The sequence below is a fragment of the Lissotriton helveticus genome, chromosome 6, assembly GCF_964261635.1.
Source record: "Lissotriton helveticus chromosome 6, aLisHel1.1, whole genome shotgun sequence".
In the NCBI taxonomy this organism is placed as follows: Eukaryota; Metazoa; Chordata; class Amphibia; order Caudata; family Salamandridae; genus Lissotriton; species Lissotriton helveticus.
The window spans coordinates 1951158676-1951177730 of NC_136067.1; the positions used below are offsets into that span (position 1 = coordinate 1951158676).

At 44.1% G+C, this 19055-nt stretch overlaps 1 protein-coding gene across 1 annotated transcript in view; it reads left to right on the forward strand.

Annotated features, from left to right (window-relative positions):
• The window catches only part of CCDC25 (coiled-coil domain containing 25), a 110107-nt gene that overhangs the window by 25760 nt on the left and 65292 nt on the right, over positions 1–19055 (forward strand). The window contains exons 6-7 of the mRNA XM_078649958.1: positions 5999–6102; positions 14035–14237. Of these exons, the coding sequence (XP_078506084.1) occupies positions 5999–6102; positions 14035–14237 (307 nt within the window). The remainder of the gene's footprint in view (positions 1–5998; positions 6103–14034; positions 14238–19055) is intronic.

A 19055-nucleotide genomic window follows, 5' to 3' on the forward strand; every position in this document is an offset into this window, starting at 1 on the left:
TAATTAGACCGGATAAGGCATCGTAAAATTGTAAATAACAGCAAAAACCTTAACAGGAAGTAATAGTGAATTGTGAAACATTAACAATACAATACTTAAAGAAACACTGAGCATTTTAAGAACACATAGCATTGGTGTCCATTGGTATTCTAGTAATAGAATGCAAAAACTGTTTTAGTTTGAGAGGATATTCAAATGAATGAGATACGCCTTCATGGGCAATTTTACAAAGACAAGGATGTAAGATGCCATAACGGATATTCATAGACCTCAGTTGTGGGCAGGGAGCTAGAAATTCCTTGCGTCTAGCATTGGTAGCATTAGAAAGGTCTTGAGAAATGGAAGATTTTATGGCCAGACCAAACAAGACAGCATTTTTTCCTGCCAATTTTTAATACATCCATGAGGTTGGTGAACACAAGAAAGAGCATAATAATGCCACATGTTTTGTTGGATTGAGGTTGTAAACGACCAAGACGATGTGCACGTTGGATGTTGAGATGAGTTGAAGATTGTAGGTTGAGAAGGTCAGAAAGAAATTTCTTCAAAAAGGAAAGGTCTGGACCCTCGACATTTTCTGGAAGTCCATATAGCCGAAGGTTGTTCCTTCTGTTGTGATTTTCTAAATCCTCACTATAGAGTTTGAGCTTATGAATGTTTTGTTCCATTAAAGGTATTTTAGTAGACACATCTTGAAGATTACTTATATGCTGTTCCATTTCAGACATTTTACCTTCCATGTTGATCCAACGGTCCTCAATCAGTTGTAGTTTTTCATTGGTGGCATTCATGAATGGTTTTAAAGCACACAGTTAATCTCAAATGGAATCCAAGACAGGATTAGAGGATGATTGGACTGTAGATGGCGGGTAATTTTTAGCTATTATTGGTTTAGTGCCAGATGAAGATGTTTTTGTAAGGGAAAGTGAGTCACTAGCCATCTCGAGGAAATGTTCTTGTGGACGAGGATGATTTTTAAAAGAAGTGATTCTTCTCTTAAAATGGATGCTCAGTGTAGTAGCACACAACAAGAATGTGAAGATGTTTCAGGAATAATATTCATGGATGACGCAGCTAGAATCCAGAAGATGGAGAATTCTAGTGTATAGCAAGCTCACAGCGAATGAGTGTTCATTTACCTTTCCTCAAGTTCAAGTCATTTATGACAAGATCAATGTTAATTAGCCTCAGCAGGAGCCAGAGTGATAAAAGTAAAGGCAAGAAGCACAAAGGTTAACCACCGTCCTTGAGGAAGTACTGCACGATTAGACACACTCTAAGCAAAGGAATGGTGGGGGTGGTGACATCTCATGATCTTTCACACTTAACTCGATATGTCAAAAAAACGTGCAAAAGGCCCTCGCATATATATAAGGCTGCTTGTTGAGTCACATATATTCATTGAAGAAAAGCAGGTTGCGTAGGGATGGTTTAGGCGCAAGAATACAGGCAACAATTGACTCTGAAGAAATTGAGGTGCCAGTTGACATCCTTAGACTAGAGCTATATTTGAGGCAGGACTGAAATTAGATAAAAGAATGCAAAGTAGGAACATAATTCATAATACTTTGCTTATCTCAGGTGTTAAAGGAGACAAAAAAAAAATTAAATAGAAGTTTTGTGTAATGGCAGTATGACATTACTGCTGAATGGGCATGAATAAAAGTGTTCTTCCAGACACTGTCATATGACCCTTTTCACACAAATGATGTGTTTCCCTCAGAAGACACGGCGGCGCGCATACAAAATGGCGGCTTCTCATGTCATAGAAACAAAATGGTTATAAGTGTAGCTGAGGGATGAGATATAAACTCACCCTCCTCACCAAACGTGAGCCACCATATAGCGGTGATGGAATCCAGCAGAATAGAGGCAATATGCGGCAGTAAAGCGGTCAAAATCTTCTTTGTGCGCTCCGTGAAACGAAGGAGCTCAGCTTTGAGCCAACATCTTGTCCCGCGCGTTAGCCACGCCCCATCACAAATGTTTTTAATTCTTCTGTTTGATGAACGATTTTCATATTAGATGCTTGTTGGAATGAAAAAAAAAAAACACAAAGCTTGAATACAGACAATAGTAAACTTAAATGTGAAAGACGGTAGCATTGATAGTAGTTCCTTACAAATAGCATCTGCCTGGCTTAATTACATCCAACTTGTGCTGTCTTCAAATGTATGCAACATGCTGCAAGTAAAAGACACAGTGAATGTCTGTTTGGTACTCGTTCTCCCGCCAAGCTCTCTACAATTTATCTGGAGGTGCTGCAGCACTCCTTTTTCCAGCACCACAGTTCTTTCAGTGCTGTCTTTTAGCACCATATCGCTGCATGTTGCTGATAGGAACCAAGGGTATTAGTAGGGCATGTGTTGGCTGGTGCTTTCATGGCTGGTCCTGATGGGCATCATCAGTTTCATTTGCTTCTTGTGACTCGGCCCCTGGTGCTTCAGGACATTGGTTTCCATGCTGTCCAGTGGCCTATCCTTAGTGCTGAAGGTCGTCAATGGTTTCAGTGGGGAATGGTGCCTCTTTGCTGCCACAGAAGGGCATAATGGGTACTTCTGCTCCACCTCGTACATGTATCCCCTGGCAATGAGTGAACGATCTCAAAGCTGTGCTAGCCTGTCCTCGTGGTTACTGTACATGTCATATCAAAGGTAGATACATTTTGAAGGGGAGAATTGATGTTTTAAATCCGAACGCTGCATCTAATCCAGGTTTCTCCAACGAGTAGCTCGTGAGCTACTGGTAGCTCTCCTCTGTTTACCACAATTAATGAAATTAGAAGCTGCTGCTTGGTTGACTGAATATATTTTTACCAAAATTGGAAAATGTGCATTTGAAACACAATTGTGTGCATTTTCAGGATTAATAAACTGATATTTGGAAAAAACTGATTTTCCAAAATCGGTCAAACAATCAATCAAGGACATTTATAGAGCGCACTACCTACCCGGAGGGTCTCAAGGCGCTAGGGGGGGGGGGGGGGGGGTGCTGCTACTGCTCGAACAGCCAGGTCTTGAGCTTCTTCCTGAAGGAGAGGTGGTCTTGGGTCAGGCGCAGGTCGGTCGGGAGGGAGTTCCGGGTCTTGGCGGCCAGGTGGGAGAAGGGCCTTCCTCCTGTTGTCATTCTTCGGATGCGGGGGACGGCGGCGAGGGCGTGACTGGCTGATCGGAGGTGGCGTTTGGGAGCGTAGAAGTTGATGCGGTTGTTGAGGTAGCTCGGGCCTTGATCGTGTAGGGCTTTGTGTGCGTGGGTGAGGAGACGGAAGGTGATTCTCTTGTTGACGGGGAGCCAGTGCAGGTCTCTCAGATGTCCGGAGATGTGGCTGCGTCGGGGGATGTCGAGGATGAGTCTGGCTGAGGCGTTCTGGATCCGCTGGAGTCTCTTCTGGAGCTTGGCGGTGGTTCCGGCGTAGAGGGCGTTGCCGTAGTCCAGTCGGCTGGTGACGAGGGCCTGGGTGACCGTCTTCCTGGTCTCGATGGGGATCCACCGGAAGATCTTCCGTAGCATGCGCAGGATGTTGAAGCATGACGAGGAGACGGCATTGACTTGTCTGGTCATGGAGAGGGAGGAGTCCAGGATGAAGCCCAGGTTGCGTGCGTGGTCTGTCGGTGTGGGTGCGGTGCCCAGGGCGGGGGGCCACCAGGAGTCGTCCCAGGCGGAGGGTGAGGAGCCCAGGATGAGGACTTCCGTCTTGTCTGAGTTCAGTTTCAGGCGGCTGGTCGTCATCCACTCGGCTACATCTTTCATCCCTTCGTGAAGGTTGGCTCTGGCAGCGGCGGGGTCGTTGGTCAGGGAGAGGATCAGCTGGGTGTCATCGGCTTAGGAGTTGATGTTCAGGTTGTGTTGGCGTGCGATGGGCGCGAGGGGGCTCATGTAGACGTTGAAGAGGGTGGGGCTCAGCGAGGATCCTTGAGGGACGCCGCAGATGACTTCGGTGGCCTCTGACTTGTACGGTGGTAGACGGACTCTCTGTGTTCTTCCGTCGAGGAAGGAGACGATCCATTCCAGTGCCTTCTCCTGAATTCCGACGTTGCTGAGGCGCTGCACTAGGGTGCGGTGGCAGACCGTGTCGAATGCCGCGTAGAGGTCTAGGAGGATGAGGGCCGCTGTTTTTCCGTTGTCCATCAGGGCTCGGATGTCATCGGTGGCAGCGATGAGGGCGGTCTCGGTGCTGTGGTTGGCTCGGAAGCCAGACTGTGAGGGGTCAAGGGATCCATTCGTCTCGAGGAAGGCGGCCAGCTGTTTGTTGACGGTCTTCTCGATGACTTTGGCTGGAAACGGGAGGAGCGAGATGGGGCGGTAATTCTTGAGTTCGGTGGGGTCCGCTGTTGGTTTCTTTAGTAGAGCGCTGAGTTCGGCGTGCTTCCAGCTCTCCGGGAAGGTGGCGGTGTCGAAGGAGGTGTTGATGTCCCGCAGGTGGGGTGCGATGACAGCGTCGGCCTTATTGAAGACGTGGTGAGGGCAGGGGTCGGTTGGAGATCCGGAGTGGATGGAGATCATCATGCGGACGGTGTCATCGGTGCTGATCGGAGTCCAGGCGCGGAGGGTGGTGGTGGGCGGCGTTGCTGCGGTCGTTGTGTGCGATGGTTGAATGCTGAAGCTGTTGTGTATGTCCGCGATCTTGTTGTGGAAGTAGGAGGCGAGGGAGTTGCAGAGGTCTTGCGATGGGGTGATGTCGTTGTTTCCGGCGTTGGGGTTGGAGAGCTCTTTCACGATGTTGAAGAGTTCCTTGCAGTTGTGTGCGTTGTTGTCCAGCCGGTCCTTGAATGCAGTTTTCTTGGTGGCGCGGATCAGTTGGTGGTGCTTCCGGGTGGCAAGCTTGAGGGTGGTCATGTTGTCCGGTGTTGGTTCCCTTCTCCAGACTTTCTCGAGGGCTCGGCAGTTCTTCTTGGAGCTCTTGAGTTCGTCGGTGAACCATGGGGCTTTCTTGCTGCCGGGTCTGCTGGGCGGGGTCCTCAGAGGGGCGAGTTCGTCCGCGCAGTTGCTGATCCACTTCGTGAGGTTGTCGGCGGCCTGGCTGGGGTTCGTTGAGCTGGCGGGAGGGTGCTGACTCAGGGAAGCGGCGAGCTGGTCGGCTGTGATCTTGTTCCAGCTTCTTCGGGCAACCTGTTGCTGGTGGTGGTGGATCGTCGTTCTTCTGAAGGTGAAGTGGACGCAGCTGTAGTCCGTCCAGTGGAGTCCTGTGGCGTGGCGGAAGGCGATGTCTTTGCTGGATGAGAAGACGGCGTCGAGTGTGTGTCCGGCGAGGTGGGTGGGGGTGGTCACCAGCTGCTAAAGCTGATAAATATCAACGATGTTGGGGAGACTATTACTAATATAATACCAATATATTTACTTGGTGCTAGAAGCACTTCAGCTATGGCTGTTCTGTTGTACCCATCTAGAGGCATTCTACATTGACAAAGCATTTTTTACATTACGGCTGGCAACTGTCCCTGAACCATGGAGGTGATCACTGCTAGTAATCTTGTATACAGTGGCCACTATTATAATCTTGTCAAATGTATTTACTACTCTGTTGCTAATTACATTAGTAGCTCAAGGGGATTTCCATTGACAACAAGTAGCTCTTACTGCAGAAAAGGACGGAGACCCCTGATCTAACCTCTAGGTATAAAAATAGGGAGTAAACTAGGCCAATATCAAGTCGGGAAACATGTAAAAATATAAAGCTGCTATAATTCAAGGTTAGACTTCATGTTCTACCAGTCAGTCGACACTTTGAAAACTAAATTGGACATTTGTTGAGTAAACAGCGTTGTAACAGTACCTCAGAAAATCTAAAGCAGAGCTGTTTGCTGTAAATCATTTTCGAAGTCCGAGAGGAAGGGCATGTTCTATATTCAGTCAGATTAGCTGCAATTCTTCAGCTCTTGATTATTGGAATCTCCCATACTTGTGTACATCACTGTTGAGGTTTAACAATCTAGAAATTATGTTAGCAATCGTTTTATACATCTTCCCTGTTAATGACTATTTTCCCTTTGCATTTCAGGATCAAAACTGAACAACATCAACGTTGTGTACACGGCGTGGGCCAATTTGAAGAAAACTGGGGACATGGATGTGGGTCAGATTGGCTTTTTCAAACAGAAAGATGTGAGTGTCTGGTAATCAGGAGTGACCATTGATATTGCTCCACAATTAGATTGCTTAAAGTTTAGCACCAGACACTGTGGTGATAATTAGACATAAAGAAACTTTTTACTGTATGTTACTTGAGGAGTGCGGGTTGATGTTTCATACAGCCATAGACGGCACATTTGTGCAGCACAGGTTCTAGTTTCTCAAATGCAAGATCCAAGGTTGGGTTCTGTCACCCCTTGGTATCCACATTAAGAACAAAACCTTAGTCTTATTGCAGCATCATTCATATATACATATATATATTTTTTGTAACGCGGCAATCTGTTAGTCACGTCAATTGAAAAGAGAAATATGTTTCTGCATGTTATAAGCACTGCCATAAGAACATTGTCAAGAAGAGGAAAGTATGGCTTATAGCTAGCAACCTATAGATTACTGATGTAAGTAACATTCTGACACCAGGGAAAGAAAAGTCCCATATAATCATTTAGCATGAATCTAAAAAAGTACTGGAATCAGTACCTAGCTCTTGGGCTTACCGAGTGTTGATTAAAAGAATGGTTATAAATAATTTAGGTTCCTCATTAGTATCTCTTACTTCCTATACTGTTTATGTTATGTTATTTAAATTTATATTTAGGTGCAACAGCTACCCAAAAGGGTTTCCCAGCGGAAGCAACAGAAAATAGGGGAGGAAAAACTTACTGATTAAAAAGCCAGGTTTTAAAAGACTTACAAAAAAGTGTAACATTCATCTGAGTTCGAAGTGACAGCGTGATAGTCTGATCTTAGGCACTTAAAATTTAGCCTGAGTAGTGGATCTGAGAGTACGGGAAGGCAAATACAGATGGACTAAATTTTGCACATACATGGAAGCCATGCCGAGCTTAATTCTGAACATATAGTTCAGAGCTTTAAGCGTATTCTGATTTTCAACTCTTAACCAATGTAGGTCTCTCAAAGAGGTGGAAATAGAAGCTGTTCTAGGAGTTCGGCAAAGTAATCTGGCAGCGGAGTTGTGTACTCTCTGTAGCTTTCATATGACATCTTTATTAGCTCCAAGATAGAGGATGTTACCGTAGTCCAGTCTAGATGTAACAAGAGCATGGACTACGGTTCTCGGAGTAGGGTTAGGAAGCATTTTAATATACAGGGGTATAGAAATTACTAATGTAAAGCATATAATTCAGGAATCTAGCGACTAGTTTGAGACTTATACGTTGCAGCATGTTACGCTTGAAACGTTTAGGGAATACTGCCTTTTAAATTTTGTTAGGAGATACTTCATTTAAAAAGATTTGAAACCCGTTTTTTCTTTTTGTAAAATTAACCTGCCCATAACCTTGACCTTGTAAATTGAATTGAAAGTAATGCAACTGATTGCAAGTACTATTTTAGCCGACATTATAGAAATGTTGAATTGTAATAATAGTCGAAGTTTGAATTTTGCCAATTTTTTCACAAGCTGAATATTCTGATTAATTAAGAAACCAAAAGGAATGCACCTTGAATAGAGCGAAACTAAGGTATCCTTCCAAAGTGTTTTATCACTGTGAATTGTGTGTCCCTACTGACGTATAGAGGAGCACAATGCTTTGTTAAAATAACCCTCACCCACCAAAAGAACCCTTGGTGGCATGCTTCATCATCGAGTTTGGAAGGATACCTTTGTTTCGCTCTATTCAAGGTGGACACCTCTTAATTATTTTACCACTTCACTCCCTTTGTTTTTGACTATTATTCAGATTAAACATTTCAAACTTTTTGCCTAGTTTCATCAATCGGCACTAGAAGAGTAATGTGTGCCTTTCTTACAAGAGGAGTACCTCTATAGGCGTGACTGTGCCAGAATTCAAAATAGTGGCGTTGTGGCTTCATCCTGGTATGAAATTAATTTTGCGTCTCTACCTTGTTCCATTCATTACTTGGTCCCTGCTTTACTATTCCATGACTCCTGATTAGATATGATTATGATCTGAGGTCTTTGCATAGTGGATCCTCCTTTTCATGGACTGGTTTCACATCTGCTTTAGGGTTTATATCTGTTCAATTTAGTGCCATTTTTCAGTTTGCACCTGCTTTTGTGGCAGTAGGTTTTAGTTTTTAATTCGCATCAGAATGGATCTGGTGTTTTAGGCAATTTTCTAATGATTAGTCCAGCAGTGCCTTTGTAAAAATGATGCAGAGGGTGGTGTGAGTTGGTGTACCTTCATTTCTTGAGCAGGTGTATAGGTTGATAATGTTGCAACTGGCTGCTAGTCACAGAATTCTATATGTAGTTTGATTACAAGGTTGCCTAATATAATTGTGGCAGTGTGTGGTTTTCTTCATATATGGATCTCTGTGTGGTTCCGTTCTTTCTCATAGCTTCAGACAGACCCTTATGAGCAATTATTTAAATTCTTACACTTACTTGTTTTATGTTAGGGAGTAGGACTCTGCTTGTAGAAAGCATATTTGACTGAGTCTTGTGTTATTTTTGTGGTTATCCAGTGTGTGCATTTTATCATATATCTACTGGTCCAACATGTCATTCCTTTGATTGTCCTGTAAAAATTCCACGTCTCGGTGGTGCCATGCGGTAAGGGGTCAAGTTACAGCAGCGTTCTCACTAAAAGTCTGGTCATTACCTCTTTGATAATTGTTGGGCTCATATTATATAAGGGTTTTGATTCTAGCAAGGTTCTAATTTTGCCACCTTTCCACAAGGGGCTAAAAATAGTAATCAGTAGTATGATGTTGGAATGCCCTGAGAGTCTGTGTACTCCTACCCACCCACCCACTCCAAACTCTTTCAACACTGGAAAAGGTTGGAAATGTACTCCATACAAGGGCAGAAGTAAAACATTTTCCATGGTGCAGAAAAAGGGTTTATACTAAAAGTGAATTTACAGCCACTTAGCACATTTTCACTTGAGGAGATGTTTATATATGTTCAAGTGAAAATGAAATTCACAATACTTTACTGGAAGTACGGTTTCCAAGCCTACATCTATAAACGTGTGAATTTCTGAAATTCATGATTCTGAACAAATGCAAAGAGCTGTACCTGCGGGTGAACATTTGGTTCTTCCATTAATAATAGAGCCTCTGATTTATTTTCGTGTTGGCTATATTGGTGTCCTTCATTTTTTTAATACTGATTCACTGCATATTAAATTTTAGGATGTGTTAAACACGTTTTACTGAATGATTCCTCTGAGACATGTTAACGTTGCACAATAGTTCATCAAAACGTTTTTTTTCTGAGTTGCAGTTATTTGTGTACATTTTATTCTGAATGCAAAAAGATCATCAATCTTATTTTGCAAACTAATACATGTATTTGCATACAATTGTGGATCTTTCTATGGACATTAGTAATAACCTCAAATTGTTATAATTTGCCAACAAGTACACGTTTTTATACTAGGATCTCTGTTGGTAATGCAAGCAGAGTCTACACATGACTGCATTACCTTAAAGCACTGACTATAATAGTAAAGTCTGTACATTTATAAATTACTAGCAGCCCGTCCCGACGTTGTCCGGGTAAGAAATAGAATGTGTGTATTTGGCAAGGGCAATAATTTTAAAATCTCGCGGAAGACAACATTTTTTGTTTCATTAGAATAGGGGCGGAAAAGGCCCAGCTGCAACCCTGGTTGATGTTGGCAGGCGCGTGTAATTGGTGTAGTGATCGGCCACCTGGGCCCGACTACAGCCCTGGTTGATGTTAGCAGGCACGTGTAATGTCGTTGAATGAGAAAGCCGGTTAATGAGAGAGTTGAGTGACAGCGAGTAGGAGAGGCTGCAGTAATTGTCCCCTCAGACACGCTCATTTGCGTGTTCTCCCGCTTGAGGCCCAGAGGCAGGCCTGTTTGTTAGCAGGCGCGTGTTCCCCCGCTTGAGGCCCAGCTGCAGCCCTGGTTGATGTTATCAGGCGCGTGTAATTAGTGCACTGATCCGCCGCCTGAGCCCGGCTAGAGCCCTGGTTGATGTAGGAGGCGCGTGTAATTTCGTTGAATGAGAGAGTTCAGTAACAGCGCGCAGGAGAGGCTGCAGTAACGTTACTTACCAGGCCTCCAGGTGAACGCGTTTGTCACACCCCCAGCACACAGCCACAGCAGACAATCTTCTGATTAATGTACGACCCACATGGCACGAAGGGTGGAACGGAGCACACGCCCCCAGCGTGCACCTTGATGCGGCGCAATTGCGTTCACATGGCATGAAGGCCGGCCACACGCCCCCAGCGTTTCTCACGCCCCCAGTGTGTCACACCCCCAGCGTGCCCCTTGATGCTGCGCAGCAACGTAATTGGCACTTGTATGTACGACTCACATGGCATGAAGGGCGGACACGCCCCCAGCGTTTGTCACGCCCCCAGCGCTTGTCACGCCCCCAGCCCACGATGTGATAGCCGTACCACCCGCCCCCAACGTTGGTCACGACCCCAGCACAACGCAGACACGCCCACAAGGGACTACTTTGCTGGCACGGTTCTTTTACCTTTTAAATATATAGAGGAGTTGGCCTAACGGCTAAGGCGCTCGACCTCGGACCTGGGGATCTGGGTTCGAGTCTTGGTAACGACGCCAAACATCCTGTGATTCTGGGCAAATCACTTAGTCTCCCCGTGCCTAACAATAATGAATGTGTGTCCTCATGTAACGTAACTGGTGCTATGTAAAGCGCTCTGATACCTGATTCAATTCGGGTCAAGTTCGCGCTATATAAAACTCTGCATAAATAAATAAATATGGTGGCCATCTGCATAGCCTATGTCCTTCTGCTGCAACTGCCCTTTCCAACGCTGTATTGGGTGTTTTGATTGGTGCTGTGGTTATTGAGATTACCCGCCTCAAAGGTTTGGGCTCTCTTGATAATATTAGTATGGATACATTCAAGTTTGAACAACTTAGACATATGATCTCAAGCCGTCCCATGGCAGAAGCCTACTCTAAACTGGGAGGCAAAGAATTTGTGTGGCGAGGGGATGGTCCTATTTTTTTTTTTTTAATAAAACTTTTTATTAATCAGCATCAGCACATCAATCACATTACAGAGGGCGAAATGAGAAAGTCACAAATCAGCTACAGGGTACATCAAAGTGTGTAAAAATACAAGTCATATGGAACATCTAGGGCGAGGGGGGTCTTCCTCAATGGGGGAAAAAGGTGGTCGACATACATCCGGGTTGGGCCTTCTTGTCCGGTGCGGTGGACAGAGTGAACATGAACACTGGTTGTCCTTGACGTTAGCACCCTTGTAGACCAAAGATGTAAGGTTTGAGACTAACCAAATCCTGAGCTGCAATATTTATATTACTAAGGATTTTCTACTATCAGTACTATCACTAAGATAAAAAAAAAAATCAGTACTACCACTATGATCAGTGTATGGATGCCTGGCCTAGCATACTTTTAAGCAATTTGCTCTTTGAGATGTTGGACGTGTTAACATCAAAAACCTACATTAAATGGGACCGCCTGTACTTTGATAGTTGCTCTTAGTGTGCATAAATGCAGGAAATGACAATTCAGAAACGGAAATACTTGAACAAAGGTGATTAAGGTCCTAGTCAAAAGGTAAGAAAATAATGCCATCAACTATTGCACACAACAACTCTGGTTTGCTACTGAAGTTAAACAATTACACACAGAACATAAGATATGAGTGGAGTCCAGAGATTTTACTTAGAAGTCACTTTCCAATTCATATTACTCTTCGGCAGGTGAGCATATATTGCTTCCTTAGATCTCTAGATTCAAGATTTATACCTCTTGGCGAAAACGCGGTCTGCATTGATTCCCCACAAGCGCTGGGAGGCCCTCGGGTAGCCAGCGCTGGGAGGCCCCCGGATAGTCATGCGCTCTACAAATGCCCTTTTCATTTCATTTCATTAATTTCATTTCACAAGACTCCAGACCATACAGAACGCTACAGCCAGACTCATCCTGGACCTTCCCAAACAATCTTGCATAGTCTCCCACCTGGGAGACCTCCACTGGCTCCCCATCCAGAAAACATGCCCGTCCATGATACTCATGCACACTTACAAAAGCCCATCATGACCTAGGACCTGCCTACCTCTACCATTGAATGAACTACCACCAACCTGCTAGACACCTGTGCTCCTCTGCACTCACTGTCGCACCCACTCCCACATCAGTTGCAGCAGCGGTGGCAGCTCCTTCTCCTACATTTCTGCCAAGACCTGGAATGAGCCCCCCGCTCTGTACAGCCCCCATGCTGGCATACTTCAGAAAGAGACCCAAGACCTGACTCTTCGACAGAGACACAGCGCACTGTTACCCCTAGGGGTGACAGTGTTGCATTTTATAAATGCTGTCTGATTTATTGACGTTAAGGAGCTCCGCTTGGCTTTTAGTAGGGATGTCCTGACATCATGTTTTCCAACAAAGCTTGCTAATGTTTTCTCTTTGCATCCAGAAGTGAGCTGCAGAAAAGATGCGTTGGCTACTTGGATGTATTATCTTGGTTCTCGGCCAGGACAATAGATTATGAAAACGATACCTGGTGCTTCGGGGGTTTTATGAGTCCCTTCCTGTACCAAGTCCACTACATAAGATGCTGACCTTAGAACTGGGTGGGCACTTAACCTCAATTGTGTGATTTTGGCCAGATCAAAATTCCTTTGTTTCATATTCTAAATGTACTTAGTTGTGTAAGGTATAAAAAAAGTAAAATGGAACAAAAACTACTAAAATATAACCCAAACAATGTAATTGCTGTGCATCAACTACGGTACCTCAAGTTTGCTATGCTCGTTATGTATTAAAAATGTTCTGCTCGAAGCTATCCTTAGGGCTAGGTTCACAATAAATCAGATACTTAAAATAAATAACTTCTATTTCTTAGCTTTGAGTTTAGCATTAGTAACCATATGTGTTTGTTATAGGAAGTGTGGTTTACACATGCGGTTGGCATCGTTTGAGTTTCAAGTAAGAGGTGTACCACTGTTCTTTGTTGACCTTACTTTTAACGTTCTCAAGTAACTTCTAGTTGTTGCCAAGTTAGGCCTCCACTTTTGTAACTCTGCAAGTAAGACATTACTATTAATCAAAGTGCCAAGTTAACAATAAGTAACTTTAGTTACAGTTTTATAAAACCCAAGTAGTCTGTTTTTATCACTCCCTTGCATTACGCTTAGGCACTGTTCGCTTGACCAACCACATTTTCGGACAATGATTTTTAAGGCAAGTATAATGTAGTTGTATGGTTGAAAAAACCCAAAATTATTTGGGAAGTATTTAATTTTAAAATGTGTTTAATATATGGTTCTATAAATCTGTGGGGCATTATTAATATAAAGAAACCGAAAAATATTTCATTCAAATTATCTCGGACGAATTTGAAATAATTAATTTAGTGTATTCAAATTAATGGATGGCTTTATTTGAAATATTGATATGAACAGGCACGCCAAGGTTGGATTGGTCGAAGTAAAGGTGAGAAAGTGAACGTTGTCGAATTAAACACATACATATAGCCAGTTAGAGAAGTCAAACTGTTTGCATTCAGTTTTTGTTCCATTTAGTTAAACAATGTGGTTTAGGAGTTGTTTACAGTTGGCAAATGTCTGGTGGAATGCAAGCAGCCTTAATTTGTATTCTTCCAACTTGTCATGAACTTTAAGGCCGGTTTTTCATATCCTGATTTTGTGCATTATGAGTCAGTGAAGTTGGTAAACATGTATGTGGAATGTACACTGTTTCTCTGCAGATGAAAAAATCATTTTGTAAGTGAGGTTTTCTTGTAGATTAGTAACGTGTGATCAAAGTCGGTGGAAAAATAGTATTGCTGCTAACTGTTGAGGAGAAGTAGGTATTGTAAAAATTCTGCCAAAATCAGACATGGCAGCAGTCTGTTGCTGCAAAGTTAATGAGGGGCCATGTTGCTGGTCTGTTCGTAAGGCACATTCTTTTATCTGCCCTATAGGTTAAAAGTATACTGGTGGAGAAGAAGGTGAATGAGATTGTGAATCGACTTGAAAAAACGAAAGATGAACGATACCCTGACCTTGCGGCAGACAAAGAGTCCAGAGATAGAGAAGAGCGAAATGAGAAGAAAGCCCAGATTCAAGATTTGAAAAAGAAGGAAAAGGAGGAGATGAAGAAGAAGAAAGAGATGGATGACCTCAGGTTTGTCTCCGTGAAACACCTCATCCATCACCTCTCTTTAGGATTTTTTACATTCTGCTGAGTTTCAGAAGTTTGTTTTTGTATCTGGGAGAAATGTGGGAATGGGGTTAAATAGAGGTGCCATCCAAAGTATCGTATCCTAAAAAAGAAAGGAGGATTTCTGATCTTCTGAATGGTTTGGGATGCCCTACAGGCCACAAAAAGTATAGGCATATGCCATATTTCCTACCCCATTCATATTTACCTTCATGCATTGACAGAAAATATTAAGTTGAGACCTGCATGTTCAACATCAGTTTGGCCAATCTTCTTGGACCCTTGATGAAAAGCTGCCACCATTCCAGATGAGCCATGCAAATTTTTACACACAGTACTCTGAAGAAACCAGAAGGGAACATGCAGCACTTTATAAAATACAAAATAGATTCGTAAATAAACAGGTAGTCAGCTCTTATCTAAGTCAAGATTGTTTCTACAAATTACAAGAAGTACTAGAACAGGATGGCTTTCTGGCAACTCCCAACACAAATGATTTAAACCGCACTCCAAGTCCAAGCCGAACTACATGACTTTCTTTTGAAGATTCAAAGATGAGATTCTCGTGGAAAAGAAGCAAAGGGAGGAGGAGGGTGGACTGTGCTTTGAGGACTTGAAAGCTGTATTCGTGAACACTCCTGACTGGTCCTTTGTTTTAATACACGCCCCTCCTCCTACTTCCACCCACTCCCGACCTCCTGACTTCTTTGGTCTTGATCGTTTGCCCTGACAATCTAGAACTGCCCCCCTGGGACAAAGATTGGCCACTTGCCACTCACTTAATGAAACTTTGAAATGTGCTTAGGCTTTTCTGAGGGGATGGCAAGATCTATGCAAACATATCGCCTTCAGTCTAATATCACTATGAGGGTGTTATGGTCTCTGCAACATTTATTCAACTATTTATTCAGTTGTTCTGTATACGTCTCGGCACTAGCTGACAAGCCTAGCCTGGCCGTCTAGCCAAGTGATATTAAGAGTATGGTTTGCACCAGTGGCGCTACTAAGAGAGGCTAAAGTTGTGCAACCAGTCTGCATATCTGCCAGAACTCTCCCTTTTGTTCCCTCGAATAATTGTGAGGCTTGTCTACGAACATTTTTATTTTTTTACTTTTCTGACTTCACTTGAGAAGCATGAAGAGATTTCCTGCACTGGCTGTGTCAGCAGGTGCAGAGGGCAAAGTTGCTTCTGAGACGGTATTGAGTCTCCTTAATGTATTCATGCCTGCCAAGTATCACGCAACAGGTGTGACGCTCACGCATTTCAGTGTGGTGATCCGCATAACTGCACTGAAATGCATTGTCACGCATTTATGCCACTCGCCAGCGCACGTCACCGGCGGCACCTGTTGTGCACCTGTGCAAATTTCAGCGCCGGCTCTGCTGCTCTGAGACGTGCTGCCAGCAGCTGCTTGCTGGGCTCAGTAAGTAAGTTCATAAATCGTTCCGTCAAATCCGGAGGAAGTTGCAAGTCCGAGGCAGAAAGGCGGGGGACTGAATCTGAGTCGATTAGTCCTCGCCAGGTGCACTGCTGACCAGACGGTGCACAGCGTCGCACTAAAACCCCCAGTGCTGCGTTCATGTTGCCAGAGAGACCGACGGGGAGCTGAGACGACCAGAGTGATTAATTTGTAACTCACTCAGTGCAGTGCAGCTACTGCACTGCTCTGCTGTTTAATTAAAATGTACATTTTATCATCTGCCAGAAGGCGATTCCGGTCGCGCAGGCCAGCCAGACTGGCTCAGCTGAGCTCTCACTGGGGCTGCAGCACCACGGCAGCCTTTGAAACATTGTACATTTCCCGCCCGAGACAGAAAATTAAGACATTAAATAAGCGGTGCGAGCAGGCGGAAGTTATGTTTGTAACTTTCGTTTTAGCAATTGAAGCCCCCACTGCTCTCACCGCAGCCTGTGCCTCTCGTGCCCTGCTGTGTCACACCCAGGACAAGGCGGCTTGGAGGCCCCTCGTTATGGCTGTGGGTCTCTCGGTCACTCTGAAGAACGAGGGCTGCCTGCTCTTGAACCCGCCTCAGCCAGTGCTGCTATCATGCTGCAAAGGAAATAAAACTAAAGGTTTTCAGGACACACACGCACAGCGCTGGTGACATATGAAGGGCCAGCAGTTACGCTGTCGGAGAGTCAACCGCCCTTCTAAGGGGTGTGCTCGGAGCAGGATGCCACCACATACATGAGGAATAGCTGGCACAGGAACCGGACCCCGGAAGACTCCGTCCATCAAGATCAGGTGAGAGCCTCAATAATCTTAAATTTAATGATATCAGTTTATCTATAGTGTGAACGCATGAGCCAAGCAGTTCACGTCTGGTTTGTATCAACAAGCTTGTGGCCTGTTCTATTGTCTTGTGATTGTTGAAGTACTTCCAACTCTGTCCATGTACGCACTTCAGCAATCACAAAACAATAGAACAGGCCACTAGGTTGTTGATGCAAACAGCCGGAGTCGTGACGTACTTCTTAGCTCATGTGATCGGTGCAGCAGGAACAGTCTCGTGCTGACAGCTGAGCACTAGATGCTGACACTGCTGGGGGGGCATTCAGTCAGCGCTCCTGGGGGTCCATTTAATCAGGACACTCCTGAGCTTTTCTTCGAAAGTTGAGGCTTCAATGTGCAGAATATTCTAGTGCCTCCAGAACACCAGGCAGCTGCAGATTGAAACCGAGACTGACTAATTGTGATAATTTATTAACGGGTAACTGAGATTATGCACACTGGGGCCTCGAACATCCTGTTTGGGTCAGTCGTCTCACAGTTCCCTTCCATTCCTGGTGCTTTTTTGAAGCAGTTTTAAGATGATCCTATAGTTTCTCATTGCTCTAATAGTTGTGTTTTCTGATATTTATATGTTTCCCTTGTCTTCATAGCTTTGATTTTGCTTGCGAGAAAGTGTCACTCATAATCATTGAATGTCACTCATAATTACATTGAAATTATGAAAATATGACACATAAGCAATCTGAAACCTTGGCAGCTATGTGTATTAACACGTACACATAGTGAACTATTGGTTGGCACAAATGTGAACCCATGCTCAATTCCATTCTTTTCCCCACTGTACTGGTTTCCGAATACTAGCCACGAGAGAGTAATCTGTCCTTATGTTCTCCTTCCTTTATTTGGATGCTTTTTTTCTGTAGATCAATATTTCACACGTTTTCTATTGACATTCACTTTTCCTATATTTTACCCTTTCTACTTTGGATATTATTTGCTATCTCTCCTATCCATAGTTTCTCTTTTGCTCTGAGTCTTTTTGTTAGGTTTTATTAACCTTTATGAGGAAGTCAACATGAAAAACACATATTCTAAGCCATATTTTAAGGTGAACACGAGAGCAATCCCATAAAAGGTATAACCCCTATTTCTAAATCTCAAAATACCGTTTGCAACATCACTGTAGTAAACCCTCACATGGACTGCTCTGAGACCATAAGACAATTCCAGGTCAGGGGGGCCTAGAAAGAACAGGAAGTAGCTGAAACCAATTCCTCCAAATTCAAATGTGAGCACGCTTCATGTAGCACTTGGAAGGCTCCACCCTTAAAAGTGGCGCAGAGAAACATTAAATGAAACATTGATTCCCACATGCTGAGAGCCACAAGTACAGTCGGTTTTGGCGATTAAACAAGCTGGGATCGTTTTAAGGAATTTTCTGCACTGTGAAGTTGAAGATCTTTCCATCTTGCTTCACCCACTGGCTCACCAGGAACCAGAAAGAAGCATCAAGTCCCTAAGCAATCCGGTCTTTATTTTTCTAGTCTTAAATCTTGGAATAATTGCACTTTTACTCCCGTTACTGTGATTTCCGAATTTCTTGTCATCTCCCTCAATATTAATGGGGTTTGCTGGGTTTGACCCGTACAGTGTCAGATGCTTGATCTGTATTTGTCCCCTTTGTAGGCAATCTGTGGGCCCGGTTGATCTTAAGTACTCACTACCCCAGTTTGCAGCAATATATGACTTTATATCCCTCCTTTAAATCATCAGGGTGTGAGCCCAAGATTTGGGTATGGGGTTTTCACTTTTTTTTTTTATTCTCCATCTTAGCCTCAAGCTGTATCAAGGAAGCAATCACACATGGTAAAAAATGATTAGTATTTTCACCTTCCACACTCTGTTGCTCTTTCCCTGCTTCCAAAGTAGGGATTTGTTGATCAAGGTGCTAAAAACTTCTTGTTATTACCCACTTTCCATATGTTCTCCAGCACTGATTTCAATGCCGAAATGCGAGTTTCAATACAGTGGTTTGTTATGTTATGTTAACATTACTTGTAAAGCGCAAACAGCTGCCCCAGCGAAGTGGGCGTCCTTGCGCTACACAAGCAACTGACACAAACGGGTGGACCAGAAGGTAAGACTAAGGTGCAGGGAAAAGGTGAGTTTTAATGGCCTTTCTGAATTCTAGATAGCTGTTGAGGCCCCGGATGTAGACTGGGAGTGTATTCCAGAGGAGGGCTGCTTTACTACGGAAGGAGCACCCTCCAGCGCGGACTCTCTGTATTTGGGGAACAACTACCAGATGTTGACCCTGTGAGGTGAGATGGCGTGAGGGAACATATGGCAAGAGGAGTTGTGCCAGGATGTCAGGGGAGGACAATTTCAAGGCCTTAAAGGTGATGCAGAGAGCCTTGAATTCAATACGCCTGACCACTGACAGTCAGTGTAGGCGCCGAATTGCGTTAGCCACAGAGCAGGACCTGCGCACACCTAGAAGGGTTCTTGCTGCCGCGTTCTGTACCCTTTGAAACTTCAGGATTTCCAC